At 41.8% G+C, this 17,539-nt stretch overlaps 1 protein-coding gene across 1 annotated transcript in view; it reads right to left on the reverse strand.

Annotated features, from left to right (window-relative positions):
• Positions 1-17,539, reverse strand: part of klhl29 (kelch like family member 29) — a 265,814-nt gene that overhangs the window by 119,819 nt on the left and 128,456 nt on the right. Inside the window, exon 4 of the mRNA XM_080024589.1 lies at positions 13,327-13,866. Within this exon, the coding sequence (XP_079880715.1) occupies positions 13,327-13,866 (540 nt within the window). The remainder of the gene's footprint in view (positions 1-13,326; positions 13,867-17,539) is intronic.

A 17,539-nucleotide genomic window follows, 5' to 3' on the forward strand; every position in this document is an offset into this window, starting at 1 on the left:
TGGCAATGTAGGGATAAGTAAATTAAACTGTATTGGCTTCAATAACAGGTTGTACCCTCCATACACACACACACACACACACACACACACACACACACACACACACACACACACACACACACACACACACACACACACACATACACACACACAAAAGTGTATTTGTTTGCAACCCTTGCACAGAAAAACTTTCCCAGTTTTGTTTTCACCTTGCGGCACACAAACAGCTTTAAACGGCCATCTCTTCTTTATCTCCGCCATCTTGTTTTATATACGTGTTGTTGCTTTTTATAACGGACTCATTATTTACCAGTGTGATGCAGAAGGAAACCTAGGTGGAGCGAAAGGGAAACAGAAGCCGGACAATTCACCGCTCGGAGAGTCAAAGAAAGAAAAAAAAGAAGAAAGAGAGGAGTACATCCCTATCTGCTCCATCCAGCATGACACCAGCTTCCCCCCGTGCAGGACCCTTATCGCCGCCACCCCATTCACATCAAACTGGATCACATTCACCACCAGAAGCCACCGAATGATGACCAGGGCAAAAAAACAACAACAACAGAAAAAAAGAAAAAACATGTGGGGGAGAAAATGGGATGAACTCAAACTCAATCCATCAGTGGACAAATCCTCACCTTTCAGCATATGTAAACGCCGCTCCCTGCGACTCACAAATTGGATTTCCGGTTATCTGGCCAACTCCACAGTGAAGCATTATCCATCAAAGAACCGGAGTCGTCACAGCTCCGCCAAAGATGTACTCAGAGCAGCAAGAGCTGATAACCTGTCATGAAAAGTCATGCCTCTCTACTGGAGTGTGTGTATGTGTTTTTGTGTGTTTACTGTATAGGAACTGTATGTATGTAATGTGTAGATGTGTTTTGTTATATATTTATATATGTTTGTATACATTTTGCCCCCAAACACTACTTGGTCGTATATGGCGAACATAATAACAGCATGGTGATATATATGGTGGCCTGAGAGCTCAACACACTGTAACTTCAGAAAACACATGCAAATAGACAAAACACAAATGCAAAAGCCACAACGTAACTGCAATTTAAGAAAACACATAAAAATAGACAAAACACAAGCAAATTAAGAAAATATCTTTACCTATATGACAACACAGTATTTGGAAAATGCGCTGCAAATCCAGACGTGTTGAATGAACCGCATACCAAAACGCTTTGCAAATCCGAAAAAAAACACTGCATCAACGGAAAACACAAATCCAAAAGCCACACCGTCACGGAAGTGAGCCACCCCTGCAATAAAATATATTAAACTAAATTATTTATAAGTTTTATAAGTAATTATATATAAGAATTTATACAAGTAATAACCTGGAGCCACAACTATCACCAGACCAACCGCGCCACACAGTACCACCAGGTCCAAATCCTCCATCTGCTTCATCCATGCAATTAATAAATAGAAAAAAAACCCTTTTCTATCAATCCACGTTTTTTATTTAAGCCGTTTAAGTGTGAAATTCCAGATAAAATGGCTTCTACTGGCTCCATGATAGTGTTGGGTGGTTAAAAACCATGGATTGATATAACATATTCGTTTTCTATTTATTTATTGCATATATTTGTCTTGTATTGTAGATAAACAGGTGCATCTGTTGGGCTCATGTCCGTAATGGTGCGGCCTTCGCATATGTGTTTTCCATTAATGCGTGTTTTTAGAATTTGAAAAATGTGTCATTTTTGCTTATGAGTTGCTTATTCGTGTTGTTCTTGATGTGCAAAGTTCAGCTTGATTGACAAAAGCCGTAAGAAAATAAATTAGTAAAAGGATTTTAATCTGATTTGACTCTATGCCCAATATAGAGGAAGAAATAACAGCATGCTCCCTTGTTATCATTTCCTTTTACAGTACAAAGGCAAAACAGACTGAGGACAAAAGAGTTTGGGGATTGGGGATTTCAGATGGAAACAACATTTCACACTGGGTCTGGCTGTTGGAGACAAATAAGCAATCAGGAATTAAGTCCCCATCTTGTTTTAATTGTTTTGTTTTTTTTCCTTCTTAATCCTCTCTTCATTCAGATTCAGTCTCTGCTGTCATGCTACTAATTGCTGCGTTTCTCTAATGGCCGTCGCCGTTGAAGAAATGGCTTCCAGCTCTGGAAATCCATAGAAGTGGGAGGCAGGTAGAGCCAGGGAAAAAAGGAGGAAAATGTGGACAGACAGAGGGAGGGAGGGTGGGATGGAGAAGAAGACAAGAGGAAGGAAGGAAGGGGTATGGGGGGTGTACTTGTATGTAGGAGAAGAAGAAGAAGAAGAAGAAGAAGAAGAAGAAGAAGAAGAAGAAGAAGAAGAAGGTTGTATGGGAGAAAGTACAAAGTGGGGGCAGGAAGGAGAGGATGCCAAGAGAAACACAGAGAGAGAGGGGGGAGGGAGAGGGAGAGAGAGAGAGAGAGAGAGAGATGGGGAGAGTGAGCAGGCAGGTGGTGTGGGGGATAGAAGGAAATGTGAGTTTTCTATGTGTGCCGGTGGAGGTGGAGGAGGATGGGGCATAAAACAGACAGAGACTTGAAGTGAAAAGGACAGGTACGGAGGAAGGGATGAAGTGGGGGGGACTGTGCAGATTCGGGTGGTGCCATCTCTAGTGTGGCGGGGAGCTGTGATTATGCACATAGCAGAGCAGCCTGTCGGGGCTCCGAGCCCGCCGCCGCCATTGCCACACCGCCGTCACCATCGCAGCTTTATCTGGAAACGCAGGGTGATTAATGGCGGCAGTGGCGCGTCGTGTACGAAGGAGGTGGACGAGGAATGATCAATCATAATGAGCTATCCTTCGTCTCTGTAGTAACTGTGGGGGGAATATAATGCACGGGGCTCCCCTCCATTAAAATACAATAACAAAGGGGGGTGGGGGGGCAGCTTTCCTTTAGCTCCCTTTGACACACTCCCACAGCACTCCACCACGCTTCCTCTCCCATTGTCTTGTCTTTTCGTCAGTTCTTCCAACCTTCCACTCACTCTCTATAAAGACGGACCGAGATTAAAAATCAGTCCTAACTTTTTAAAATGTCTACAATCGTTGGGCACGCCGTTAGAAAGCGAGAACTGAGAGGGCGTGGAATTAATTAATATTCATCAACTGGACTTTGACTGACAGGTGCAAACTAACTTACCAGCACATTGTATAGGAGACCATTGAAAAGGTTCATGTGATGCTACGTTCAATTGAAGTTGAAAACTCTGACCGCGTACTTGGAAAAGTGCAAGGAAGAGCGGGCATTTATGACAGAATTCCATTTGGGAATGTCAAGGCCATCACTCAAACAAACTAAATGTTTTACTGTGGGTGTCCACGTTTTCGTTAATTAAACTAAAGCAATGGAATCTATTTAGCTCCGAAGTAGGGGATTACCCACTCGGAAATTGTAAAATTCCGAGTTCCCATGGAAGGCAGCATAGAGCAAGCTTGGCTAAAATGTAGGGTGTGGCCTCCTAATAAGGGCGTGGCTTCCAAATGTGATGCTGTGATCTGATCGGCTGTGTTGAGAATCTGACGACATAAGAGTCAGGAACTCAGATCGAACTCGAAATACAAAGACCAACTTTATCAACTAAATCAAATACCTTTTAAACATTTTATACACACATCAGGAGGTAGAGCAGGTCGTCTAGTAATCTGGAGGTTGCCTGTTCAATCCCCGGCCCCTGAATAACTCTAAGTCGCTTTGGACACAGGCGTCTGCTGAATGATGCTGAAATGACAACAGTTCTTTTCTCAAGTGCAAGAACAAAATGCATGATAGGTAAAGTGATAAGTGGAGGTATAATGGAGGTTTTTGTCAGCAGCTCAGGCAGGATTAGGAGAGTCCGACTGTAATTTGTTTTAATGTCAATAATAATTCCAAACAGCCTTTCGTGTGAAATCCTATTTCCAAATTCCACCAGGGTTTGCAGAGATATACAGAAGAAATACTGTGTTTCAACTCCCCCATCTCCCCAGTCAAACAAGCTGACAAATAAATCCACAAATAAATAACGGAAGAAATTATAAATTAACGAGTAGATCATTTTCAAACGACAAGCTAAGCTTGTTCTGGTATACATGGTATCACAAAAAAAACAAAAAAAAAAGACAGAGTTCTGCTTGAACTAGTCCTGATGTGGATACCTTTAAGATAATCACTGCAGATCAACACCAGCAGAGATTTCAATTAATTTCTGCGCTTATTACTTCACAGATGCTGATCCGAGTCGGCAAGATGGAAACTGATAAATTAAATAACAACTCCACCGCAATATAAAAGTCTCGGTCAGACACAAGAAGTACATTTCTTCCTTCGGCTTTAATCTAAAGCGAAGGGGCTCCATGCACTCTACTAAGTCAGGTGGGAAAAGCAGAGGGGCAGAGTGGAGAGACGGAGAGAGAGAGAAAGAAGGAAGGGAGGATGGCAGGAGAGTGGGAGGATAATTAATGTGCTTGTTATGATTAATGGTTTGGCCATCACGGATTGGCTGTTTTTTTAATAACTGGTTTCAATGGCCTGTCACACCAATGCAAATAGTGGATGCTCACATTCCGATCTCTAAATGAGTGTTTACCCATTGCTACTAATACAGATTAGAGACATATTTCCATCTATTTATTGATATCGAAGGCCAGAGTCGAGTCGACTGAAACACATTCCGTCCATTTTTTCCCATGTGAAGGTAATACAAAACCAGAAGTCTCTCATGGGTGGTCCCTGGCTCCAGAAATAAATCCAGATATGGCCTCCAGATTATCTCCCCAACCCGATGACAAGGTGAAAGAACCTATTACACCAGCTCCCCAAGTTCACAACAACAACCGATGAAGGGTGATAAGAATTGTAGAAAATGGCTCAGTTTGGCATGCTTTACACAAACATCACGCAAACTCAAACAGCTGATATCTTACATATTTGGTTACCGGTAATTTGCTCAGTCAGGATGCTATTATCGCCCCCTGTAATAGACAAAGAATCAATATCGGACGGGCATGGACGGCCCGGTCCAAGTAAGCTGGGTCCGATAGTAAACAAAAAACTACTGCATAATTAAAATCTTAATAATGCGTCAGAAGTTTGAGCAAGGCAGATAAGGAAGATTAAATAGCCACGGAGGAGGAGGACGAGCCGGAGCCGGCGCTGGAGGAGCATGGTGGCCCGGGCTTGTCGTAGCGCGGTAAGAACACAGATCTTAACTTGGCTGGGCATCTTAATTGCATTTGCCAGCAGCTCTGGAGCTCCTTGCTCCCCAGATGACAGCCGATGTGAGCTGACTGGAAGATGACCTTCCTGGGCGGGGTGATCTGAGGTGCTCCACCATATCATTGCATTTGTACGTGTTTATCTGCGTGTCCATGGCAACCACATACAGTATATGTGTCCAGCATTTTATTTAATTTCAGTTTTTCCACACAAAGGACCCTCAATTTGATATGCATTAGGCCACGCACCCCCAATAGATAAGATGTTGGCCTAATGGGAGCGCAATCTGAAAAGATTTTTATTGTTAGATAGGTTTTAGTCCAAAATTCCATATCTGTCCATACTCTAGTTAGGGAGAAAATAGGATCAAAACAGTCATTATTATACATTCTCTAATGGTGCGTCTTGTAAATGAAATAACAGTGAAGTTCGACTACTAGTCATTTTGCCGGGGACCCTCTGGAACCTCTTGAAGGACCTCCTGGGGGGCCCTGGACCCCATATTGGGAACCACTGCCTCAATGTACGTGACTGAGTGTTGGCCATCGGTAACGGCCTTACGGTGTGTGGATTTTATTTTTATTTTTTATTTAATTTTAGGTGGTTAGTTCAGTGATTCTTTTTTTTTTTTTTTTTTTTACCTCTTTCGATTTCAATGACCCTCAATTTGGTAGGCATGAGGCCATGGACCCCCAAAATTTTTTGTCTCTGGGAGCCCAATCTGAGAAACTAGGATCCAAAGAGTTGTGAACGTCTTGTATATTAAATAACAATGAAGCTTCACTGTTCATCATTTTGCTGGGGACCCCTGGAATCCCTTGAAGGACCGCCTGGGGGACCCTGGACCCCATGTGCAAACCACCGTGTTAGTGTGTGCCACTCAGTTTTCAGCCTGTCAGCCATCGATAACGGCCACTGAAGCCGACTGAAAAACTGAACTGGTAATTGATGCGAGACAGGGGGAGGCTGTGGTCAGCGTCTGTCAAACTTCAAGCAAAAAAACATCTGTATCTTCTTTGTTCCAAATTCGTCTGCTTTACTTTTTTTTTTTTTTTTTACAGCCGTTTATTCAGCGATAAAAGCCGATTTTCCCTTCCACAGTGTTGTAGTGGGCTTGTTTTCATCCCGGTTCCTCCGGCACAGTAAGGTGGGAAACACTGTCACAAAAAAAAGGAACATCAATTTCACGGCTGGCGAAGAGAAGCGGCGGAAGCCTTTATTTTGTATTAAAGAGGGATGTGTGGTTTAAAAAAAAGTCTCTCTCCTCTCTCTGCATCTGTATTTCACCATCAGCGCCTCCCGACCTCCTGTGTCCCTCGCGTCTCCTTTCTACTGCTTTGTCTTTTTACTTCAGAGTGGGAGACTTTCTGTATCTTGCTATTGAGTAGAATCAAAAATCACAATATTGTTTGGCGAATACGGCTATATCGATAATTTGACAATATTTTTGTGAAAACTACTGGTGCTTCCATAACATACTTACACAAACGATAAACAAACATTACTTATGTGGATATTATGACCAAGCAGGTAGAGGCTTTGATGAGAACAACCGTCTCTGAAGTCTAGAAACTAGCATTAATGTACAGTAATGCAGCTTTAAAATACAACATTTCAGTGTATTATGACACAAAATGAACCATAATCCCAGACGATATCTGGCATCACAATAGCCCAGCCCTGGCATCCGTTGCTCTAGATACAAGCTTGCAACTGGTATTTTGTGAAAATATATTATATGAGTCTTTTAATGTGTATATACTGTATATTTTTATAGTATTTACTGAAATACCAAGACCAGTAGAAGAGACAACATTCTAATATGTCACAATATTCCGATAACCAAAATCTAGACGATATCTAGCGCCATATCACGCTATCGCTATCATGACGATGTCTCACCCAGCCCTTTTGTCCGTTAACCTAGATACGAGCTTGCAAGTGGAATCTCCTGAAAATACATTACATTATATATATGCTGTATATATATTTGTAGTCTTTACTGTAATGCACCTTCTAGGACAGTGTCTCTCAAATAGGGGTAATCACACTCTTCGGGGTATTTTGCGGTACTCCGAAAATAAAAAATAAATGTGTTAAAAAAATATTGGTTATATATAATGTTTAAAAAGACATGACGCACCTAGAGTACATCATTTATGTTAATTTTCTTTTTTTTTTTCTCCCAATGTCAGTGAAGGGGGTACTCAGCTGAAGAAAATATCTTAGAGAGGGTACACTACTGAAGAAAGTTTGATGTAGTTTCACTGATGTAGGACCAGGAGAAGACAACATTTCAGCAATATTACAATCCTGTATCCCAGACGACATCTAGCTTCATATCACAATATTCTAGCAATCCCCTAGCCCTGGTGTCCGTTACTGTAGATACAGGCTTGCATCTAGAATTTCCTGCAAATATATTATATGAGGCTCTTCATATCATTATTTCATATACTTTACTGTAATGTACCCTTTACAACCAGGAAAAGACAACTATATTGTGATATCACGATAATCAAGATAACCAAAAATCCCGGACGATATAGTGTCAAATCATAATATTGAAATTAGACCAGCCCTAATTACATACAACTTTGCAAGATCTCCACCCGTTTATGTAATAAATTAATCTACACCAACATTAAAAAATGTGAGCCAGCAAGCAAGCTGGGGAAGAAAGAAAGACACCCCCCCCCCCCTCCCAAAAACTGTCTGCATCGTGGCAGGCGAGCTTTAGGGAAGGAGCCGCTGTGGGGTGGGAGAAGGAGAGGCTGCTTGAGTGGAAAGGTATCGCTCAGCGGGAGGAGAGCGCAATGCTTCGTGGGGGTAAAGGCGCTGCCAAGACACGCTGCGTGAAGCATTACACACATAAAGCACGCGTATAGGCCCAAAGACACGTAAAGAAGCACACACACACACACACACACACACACACACACACACACACACACACACACACACACACACACACACACACACACACACACACACACACACACACACACACACACACACACACACACACACACACACACACACACTTTGACATGCTCAGTTCTGTAGAACAAAGCAATTGGCTCCCTCTCTGCCCCTTTGCGTTCCTGATGTGTTTAGAAGTCACAGCGGGGATGTTGTCATGTGACAAAACACACACACACGTGCACATGCACAGGCACACGCACGCACACAAACACACATACACGATGCATGATGCAATTTTGATCATTTCATATTAGGTGTGTCGCAATTCGATTTGACTTTCAATTTTAAGGTCACGATTCAATTCGATTTTCGGTATAAACATTTTTTTACCAGCACTGACGGCTATGCCATTGAGTCTTGATTGAGTCTTAAGTTTTCAAACAAACACACCTCTCAATAAGTGACTTTTATTTCAATATAAAAAATATATAAATAATAACAAAAATATGACAATATTAAAACAACACAGTTAAACAGTTAAGAGCTTTAGCGAAACTAGCCTTTAGAATAATAAAAAATAAGTTGCATATTGCACTACTTTTAAGTTAACTACTAATTTTTGCCAGAGGGGAACGCTGCTAGTTAAAGGCAAATTACTACCTGCAGCTCCGCACTCCGATCAGAGTGACCTTTTCTCCAAACAAAGTGCATAAAAACTGATGTATTTGATTAACTCCTTTTCCTGCTGCTGCTCTGCTGTGGAGCAGATCGAAAATTCAGGTGGGCGTGCGGTGAGGGACATGGCGCAGCGGACCCCTGCGCAGCCGACCCACTCCAAACTCCAAAACAAACTTCATGAAAGTCTGTTCGGAGCAGGGGGAGCCGCAGTCGACACCTCTCAGCGCAACCTGCATTTGTTTACCAGCGGATCTTGACTGCACCAATATGGGGACCACGCCCACAAAACCCACAATACGGGGAGAATCAGAAACCTGCTTGTCAAATCGAATGCTCATTTCAAATGGGAATCATGACACCCCTATTTCATATGGTAAAATACCGCTGAGCCACTGTCTACCTGCATTCATCAATAATGAAAGAAGGCATAGCTCTCATCGAGTGTGTGATAAAGAGAAAGTATCCATATGATAATAATAATAATAATAATAATAATAATAATAATAATAATAATAATAAAAATAAGACCAACAATGGCGGGAATAGATGTTTTGTTGTGTGCATATCTCCATGTACATACAAGTATATGTGCAATGGTGCCATTATGAAGGCTTCAATGTTAAACCAATCATTATTAAACCAATAAGTTTCATCACTTCATTTAAACCTTTGCTTGGTGAAAGAAAATGTAATTTAAATATTAGCATTTTCCATTACTAACCCTGAAGCAAACAATCTGTTTCGTAATAATAATAAGAGTATAATTTATTCTTTCTTTTTTTTTGTTTGATCCATTGTTTGGCTGCTGCAACAAAGCTATTGGGACGTGATAGTGTGTAAAGAGAGTGTTTAATCGTTAGGTGTAAAACAGTGAAAATCCAGTCTGGGCCTGGTCCACTAGTGTGTCAACACTGTTCACACAGCAGACAGGAAATTTGATTTCAAGAGGTGCAAAATCACACAAATGTGTGCAGTATTGCTATGTGGTGTAAATATACCCAGGTCTCCAAAATACTGAGTTACTACAGAGAGTTTTAAAGAGCTGATCTGAAAACACAGACTTCTGATCCCAGGTTTCCATTCAATAGCTTCAAAGTAAACTATAAAGCACAAGTTGCGAAAATGGACATTTCTCCGCTGCCCAACTTTAGTTTATCCTTGCATCTAATGCATTTAACAGGATTTCCAGCCACAGAGTTGCTGTTGGTAAAACAGAATTTTCTCCGGAAATAAAGAAAATTTTGGATTAATATTCAAGTACTATCCAAATTCAATAGGGTCATGTGGAGTCAAGCAGAGTATTCAACAAGATGGTCACTCCCCCTCCTGAAATCATCCAAATTAATGCTAGAAGGAGCCAATGAAGTTAAAATCCACATAGTTCTAATTCTGTAAATATCCATTTTTCGCCACTAAATCAAAATATATTGAGCCAAACAAATCAATTGCATCTACTCAGTTACATCCACCCAAGTAGATCTAATTGTTTTCCTGCAGCACTTGATATAAATACACTGTATAGGAGGCTTTGTCTTGCTGGAGCAGCCATTATCATGACAGATCACAGCGAGCCATAACCCGAGGTCCGGGATCAGATTAGCCGACCGCCATTTATCTCGGCAGCCCATTCGGAGGGCTTGATGCACACTGACCATGTAACGTCAGGACACTCCAAGAGGCCAGGTGCAGAGCTGGAGCGCCCTAAACACGCTCCCCGGCTCTGGACAACATTGAGTGACCTTGCCACATTAGCATGCAGCGTTAAGACAAAGCAATTAAAAATAGAACGCCAGCCAAGTGCGCCGGTTTGTGACTTTACAACGCCGAGAAAGCCAAGACGGTGAGAGAGGGAAAGAGAAACTCAGGGAACGCAGAAAACCACCAACTGAAAGGGGACAAAAAGGACACAAATAAGGACCGTGGCGACTGTGAGGTTAAGTGCTCTTGCGAATGCCGGGGTCTCGCAGAAACGCTCGGTGGGTTGTTAAGAGACACAACAATCACTAATTTACCAACGCTGCGCTCTCCAACGTCTTTTAACACACCCTGTCCTCCCTCCTTGTAGCCCCGGCGAGGGCGACGGCAACAACGACAACGATACGCCTACTAAACAGCGGCAATTAGGGCCCAGAAAACAGCCTAAGCCCTGGAGGAAATGTGCCATTTAGAGGCACTGCCGCTCCTGGCTTGACCTTCAGAGGGGCTGCAAACAGGATCTCCAGTGTTTAGACCACACGGTGCTCTGACAACTCATGATGGACTCTGCTTAACCACCACCACCCCACCACCCCCATCTCTCCCTCTCTGTTGCCTATAATCATAAACCTCCAAAGTGTAGCATCATAAAAACACATAAATAACAAACCAGAGAATAATAAAATCAGTAATGCACCAACTGGAGCGTGCCGGGCTTGATGTTATACAACCAGACACTTATGTCCTCTCCCTCCGAATGGGATCGCCGTCACGGTTCTACTTAGAGCCTCAGCCACCTCAGGTCTTATGAAGCGTCAATACATCTTGACATGTGGATTACTAATGGAGCAAGACATGTCCAAAATGGCGGAGGAGTGAGAAAAAATAAAATAAAACCTCTTTACAAGTTATATACAGCGAGCCGCGGCTGAAGAGCCCCCACCCGATCCAATTATCCATTTTCAATTCCACCGGCTGTCTGATTCGGTGTATCGCAAGCATCCTTTTGAAATAATTGCTTTCCCCCCCATCACTCCACGAGCTAATTTGCACACATTTTATTGATCAAAATGAGCCATGAAAAAGAAAACAATCTAAAGTTAAATTAAAAGCTTCATTAAATGTTAAAATTGGTCAGGGAATTGTGAACATCTGTTTGCGAGGGGCCCGCATCATAAAACACAAGGTGAAGTCAAATCTGACCACGGCCAGGTAGAGCCTCACAGTATCAATAACAAGCCCAGAAAACCATTTTTTCAAATGTTAGGAATGAGAAAGTGAATCATAGCGCTTCCTGTCCTGGGAGCTGCAGATTGTGCATGCAATTATAAGTAATGATCTGATCACTCCAATCTGTCTCAGAGAAAGCCAATACCAGCTTCACAGCACGGCCGCTTTTATACCTGCACAATCGTTTAGATTAGCAGAAAAAATAAAGATTTATTTATGGTTTCACAGTATTATTTACGGTATTATTTCTCCATAGAACGAGACAGGAGCGGAGAGCATCTCGTAAAAAGAAACGTTCTGGGAAAGCGAGCTGAGTGAGCTGGGTGCAGTGCGCCACGGTTCCGTGACCTTGGAGCGGTTAGTGTGGAGAATTGGCTTGGGGCTTCAAGTCCTATTTTAACAACCTCTTGCCCCGAGTGTTTGTGGCCTTGTTTACGACTGTTGGCACCTCCAGCTACGCCCGGCCACCCTGGTTGTGTGTATTATCCCAACATATAGTCAACACCAAGCAAGAGAAAAACAGCCCATGGTACATGTATCCAACATGTCCTCAACATTGGGGGTCACTTCATATAAAATTTTAATTTGTCAACTGGGTTTGAAATATATCATCATTTATATATAATCTATTTGGAAGCCCCCATGCTCTATGACATAATGAATGTATAACCCTGAGCGGTATTAAACATTAAACAGAATAGAAATATCCGAACTTTGACCAGTAAAGTTCAAAAAGAAAGATTCTTATTTTGCCTCAGTCTGTTGCTTTAAAGACCTGAATGCAAAGTGCAGTGTCTTGAGAATTTTGGCATCTAAAAACAGTGCTCATGGAGTCAAAAAGCTTGAGAAGCCTTGGAAATGTATTGGACATATTTGGTTGAGATACTGTGATTGAGATGCCTTGTTTTAGCCTTTAAAAGACGACTCCAACAAAAGGCATAAAAGGTGTCATTTCTGGCGCTCACACAGATACTGGCTTAATTCCCACTCTCTAATTAACTGCTGATGACAGGAGAGAGGACTGGGCCTAAAAACAGGGTTGCAGACCACAAAAGGTTGAACACCCCTTGACTTTACCATTTTTGGTCGAGATACTGTGATGGTGCTACATTGTTTTAGCTTTTAAAAGACAACTCCAACAAGTTTCAAATCTAAAAAGGTATCATTTCTGGCTCTTTCATACTGATACCAACTTAATTCTCACGCTCTAATGACCCTTTTGGGACATAAAAATGGGGTCATGGACCAAAAAAAGGTTGAGCGCCCCTGGTCGAAGAGTTTCCTATTTTTGGTTGATATACTATGATTGTGTTGCTTTGTCAAGATGTAAAAGGTATACTATATTTATGGCTCTTATTCAATCCTGGCTTAATTCTAACTCGATTTACCCCCTATGAACCCCTGTGGTTGAACCCTCCTTGACTTCATCATGTTTTGGTTGAGATATAGTGATGGTGCTGCCTTGTTTTAGGCTTTATCCTTTGAAAGACGTCTCCAACTCCAACGAGTTTCAATTCCAAAAAGGTATAAAAGGTGTAATTTCCGGCTTAATTCTGCATCTTAAAGAGGTTCACCATGCAGGCGGCTCTTACCTTTGGGGTGTCCCGGGTCGCTGAACTCGTACTTCCCCATGCCGACTGTCCGCAGCATCTGCAGCCCGTTGGGTCCATCCAGACCAGCCACCGCCGCCGCCGTGGGAGGACCCTGTGCTGCTGCCTGCCCGTTGGCCAGCGGGAGGGCCGGGGGCTGGATGAGGGCGTGGCAGGGATGGTGGCTCAGGTGGCCATTACCCATTACGCCGTGATGGCCGGGCTGGACCACGTGGTTGGCGGGGGAGGCGTGGTGGGAGGAGGGCTGGGCCACCAAGGGCTGGCAGGCCGGGTATGGGGGCTGACTGGGCATGCCCAACACCATGGCTGGCGGCTGCTGGGCGGAGTGCGGCGGCAGCTGGAAGTGGGCAGTCATGAGAGGGTGATGTGGGGGCATGGGGGTCTGGATGGCGGGGGTCACACCAATGATGGGGGACTGCACGGTCACGCTGTGGCTGAAGGACGGCGGCTGGGGGAGGGCGTATGTGTGCGGCAGGAGGCTGGCCTGGCTGACGGCCGCTACCGGCTGAACCCAGGGAGGACCTGGGGGAGGGATGGAAGGGGGGAGGAAGGGAAGATGAGAATCTGAATCAATCTATTGACTGTCCATTTAACCTGATACATGCTCTCTGAAACACAACACAAAAACACACAACATAAAACAAGATTAATAAAACGACATGAAGATGAATGGGATGGAAATCTCTCTCTTGGCAATAAACTGCAGAAACGTGAAATAGAGGAAAAATACATAAGGTCAGGGCTGTCCTTGTCATGAAACTTTAGCTGACGATTAATTGTCATCTGAAAGATTGTGATTTACAATAACGTTTTTTGTTTATTTAACACTGCTATCCTAGGACCAAACTAATAATATTGTAACAATGCACATCCACATTATTAAGAAGAGCACATTATTGGCATTGAACATTAAAACATAAAAAACTCAGGTAGACTGCAAATTTTCCACAACCCAACTGATGGAAATGCACCTCATTCACATTTTTATCTTTGCGGCATTACTGCCATTAGCTTGAAATTCCCTTGGCATTTGGATGAAAACATAACCGTGGAATGTAATGATTTTGCAAAGGGATCGCCATTAGCTCAAATAACTGCAATCAGGCTGTTGTGTAATAATTGTCCCTGCTCTAAATCAGGTATATACACAAAGTCAACGGAGGGATTACATGTATTTAGACAAGGGTTATAGGAATAAAAAGGATATGGGCCTTGCATTTGAAAGAGTTGAAGGGGACGTAATGACAGCAGATATAAAATATGTATTTGCTGTGCACAGTACGGTACATACAGCACTGTGTAATACTTTAAGGCCCTTTACAGTGAGGATGCTTTCAACATATAAAGTGCGGTAAACAGAAAAAACCTTTATCAAATCAATATTTGTGTGATCACCCTTTGCCTTTAAAACAAAACCAATTCTCCTAGGTGAAATTGCGCAGTTTTGTAAGGTACTCGGCAGGTAGATGGTCCAAGCATCTTGGAGAACCTGCCGCAGTTCTTCTATAGATTTAAGCTCAGGTCTCGATTGCTCCCGTCTCTTCATGTAATCCCAGACTGACTGGATGATGTTGAGATCAGGGCACTGTGGCGGCCGTACCATCTATTGCAGGACTCCTTGTTCTTCTTTTCGCTGAAGATACTTCTTTATGAGTCTGGCTCTATGTTTGGGGTCGTTGTCATGCTACAGGCAGACTGTATTGACAGTCTCAGATGTTGTTGTGAAACATTTAAATGGTCTAAAATCTTTGCACAACACTGTGTATATATATATATATATATATATATATATATATATATACACACACACACACACACACACACACACACACACACACACACACACACACACACACACACACACACACACACACACACACACACACACACACACACACACACACACACATATTTATTTATTTATTAGGGCTACACGATATTGGAAAATACTTCTTTTTATATACTATATTGCGATATGAAAACATACAGGAACTTTTACCTGATGACTTGAACAGCGCTATTTGGAAATAATTACTCATTCTATGATTGGGGTGATTTTGGAGGGGAGTGCATCTGCATAGAAAATAAAAATAATGTCTTTATTCTTGGCACGTTTAGGCCATTATAGGTAGACTGTCAACAGTGACGGAGGGAAGGAAGGTTTCTTTTTCCCTCGATTTGTAAAAAATAAATATAACTCTTTCTTATAAGGAAGGATCAACAAAAAAAATTACAAACCTGAACTATTTAAATAAATAATGGAGAAATATGTATTTTTTATAACATTTTTATGAAGTAAATTAAAGGCACACTTTTGAGCGTTTGCTGTGATCAGCCATGGTCCAGGATGTAAACAGAAGTGTGTGTGCACCCCGATACCATTTCTTTCGCTTTGTTGCAAATCAGCGGCAGAAGCTTTACGGCAGTATTTTACACCACGGTGCTTTACGTTATCTGCACGTAGGAGCCATGTAAACAAACATGGGTGAACGTGGCGCTTCGGGAAATAAGTCATTGGATGGATTATAACAACATTTTAAGTACTGAAATATGCAAAACTTAGGAACCAATAAGCAGAATCGAAATGCACATGTCTTATACAATCCATGGTTCTTGGAAATTTGGAATATAATCCCTAAATCAGAGTAAATTATGTTATATCAGACAGATTTCTCGTGTAGATTAGTCATGGAAAACGTATATATGTATATATTACACCGATCCAAACTTTGTTATGTGTCACATATACGTACGTGTGTATGTATATATATACAGACCCGTATCATATTTATATATATATGTATATATGTATGTGTGTGTGTGTGTGTGTGTGTGTGTGTATGTGTATATATATCTTTATATATACATATTTCTTTGTCCAACATCAACACGGTAATGAGATTGAGGAGATTTATTTAAAATACTTTTGTACATCGTGAGACATTATACAGGAAGTCGGTGTTTACCCAGACACTCTGAGCCCCCCCCACCCCACCCTCTCAGGATCAGGATCAGTGGAGGAAGGAGAGAGAGAGAGAGCGAGTGAGAGAGAGAGAGAGAGAGAGAGAGAGAGAGAGAGAGAGAGAGAGAGAGAGAGAAGGCTCATGGAGGATCTGATTAATGCCCCCCCCACCCCCTCTCTCTAGTTCCTGCTGTCCTGGTCACTGCTCCAAAAATAGACCTGTGACTCTGTTACATAGTCCCACGACTAAAAGCCTCAGAAAACAAGATGAGAAATTAACCATGGAAACAAAAAACATTATTATTTGTTATTCTGGCTCGGCAACTATATTATTATTATTATTATTATTATTATTATTAGTAGTAGTAGTAGTATTATTAATATTATTATTATCATTATTATTACACAGTCTGGACTGAAGGGATGAAGAAATAGTGTGAGAGAGAAAAAATATCTGTTATTTTTATGTGATCTTCACTCATTTGCATATATAAACTTTCACTGCAACATTTATCATTTCAGTTCATTTTTCATTTTTTGTTTTTCCATTTGCTTTAGCAATGTAAACGTACGTTTCCCCATGTGAATAAAGCCATTTGAGTTCAAATGAATAACAAGCGAGAGAGAGAGATAGAGAAATATTTTAAAGGTAATATTGTAAAATAAGGATATTTATATAGAGAGAGAGAGACAGAGAGAGAGAGAGAGAGAGACCTTGTGCTAATGACTGGTGACGAGCGTTCTTCATGTCAACTGTGTTTGTAGAAATTAAAATCAAACAGGATCAAATAATCATTAAAAAAAAAAAAGATGGGGGACCGTTAACAGAGTTATAATGAGCTGGCCCGTGACACCCTAAGATGAGGGTGGAGCCTCGATCAAGGCTTGATTACAAGCAACCCCCCCCCCCCCACATAGCACAGCCTTTCTGTCCTCAGAGTTTACCCCCGACCCAGAAATAAAATTAAATGGACGTATAATCCCATAACAGCGTTGCTACATGCGCTCTTATCTCCACCTATTATTTTTTTGCCGACAAAAGGTAATGAAAAGCTTGAAAAGGAAGTGGCTTAAGTGGCTTAAAAGGAATTAATTGCATTTATCATTCAATGGGAGTGCGTCCTGATTTCTCTCGTGTTTGATAATTAAGATGTGAAAAAGGATAAAATATTTAAAAAATGTATATCTTCTCCAAAAAAATGCTCCTTTGCCCTTCAAAAAATGAATTCATTC

This window comes from Zeus faber, assembly GCF_960531495.2.
Source record: "Zeus faber genome assembly, chromosome: 2".
In the NCBI taxonomy this organism is placed as follows: domain Eukaryota; kingdom Metazoa; phylum Chordata; class Actinopteri; order Zeiformes; family Zeidae; genus Zeus; species Zeus faber.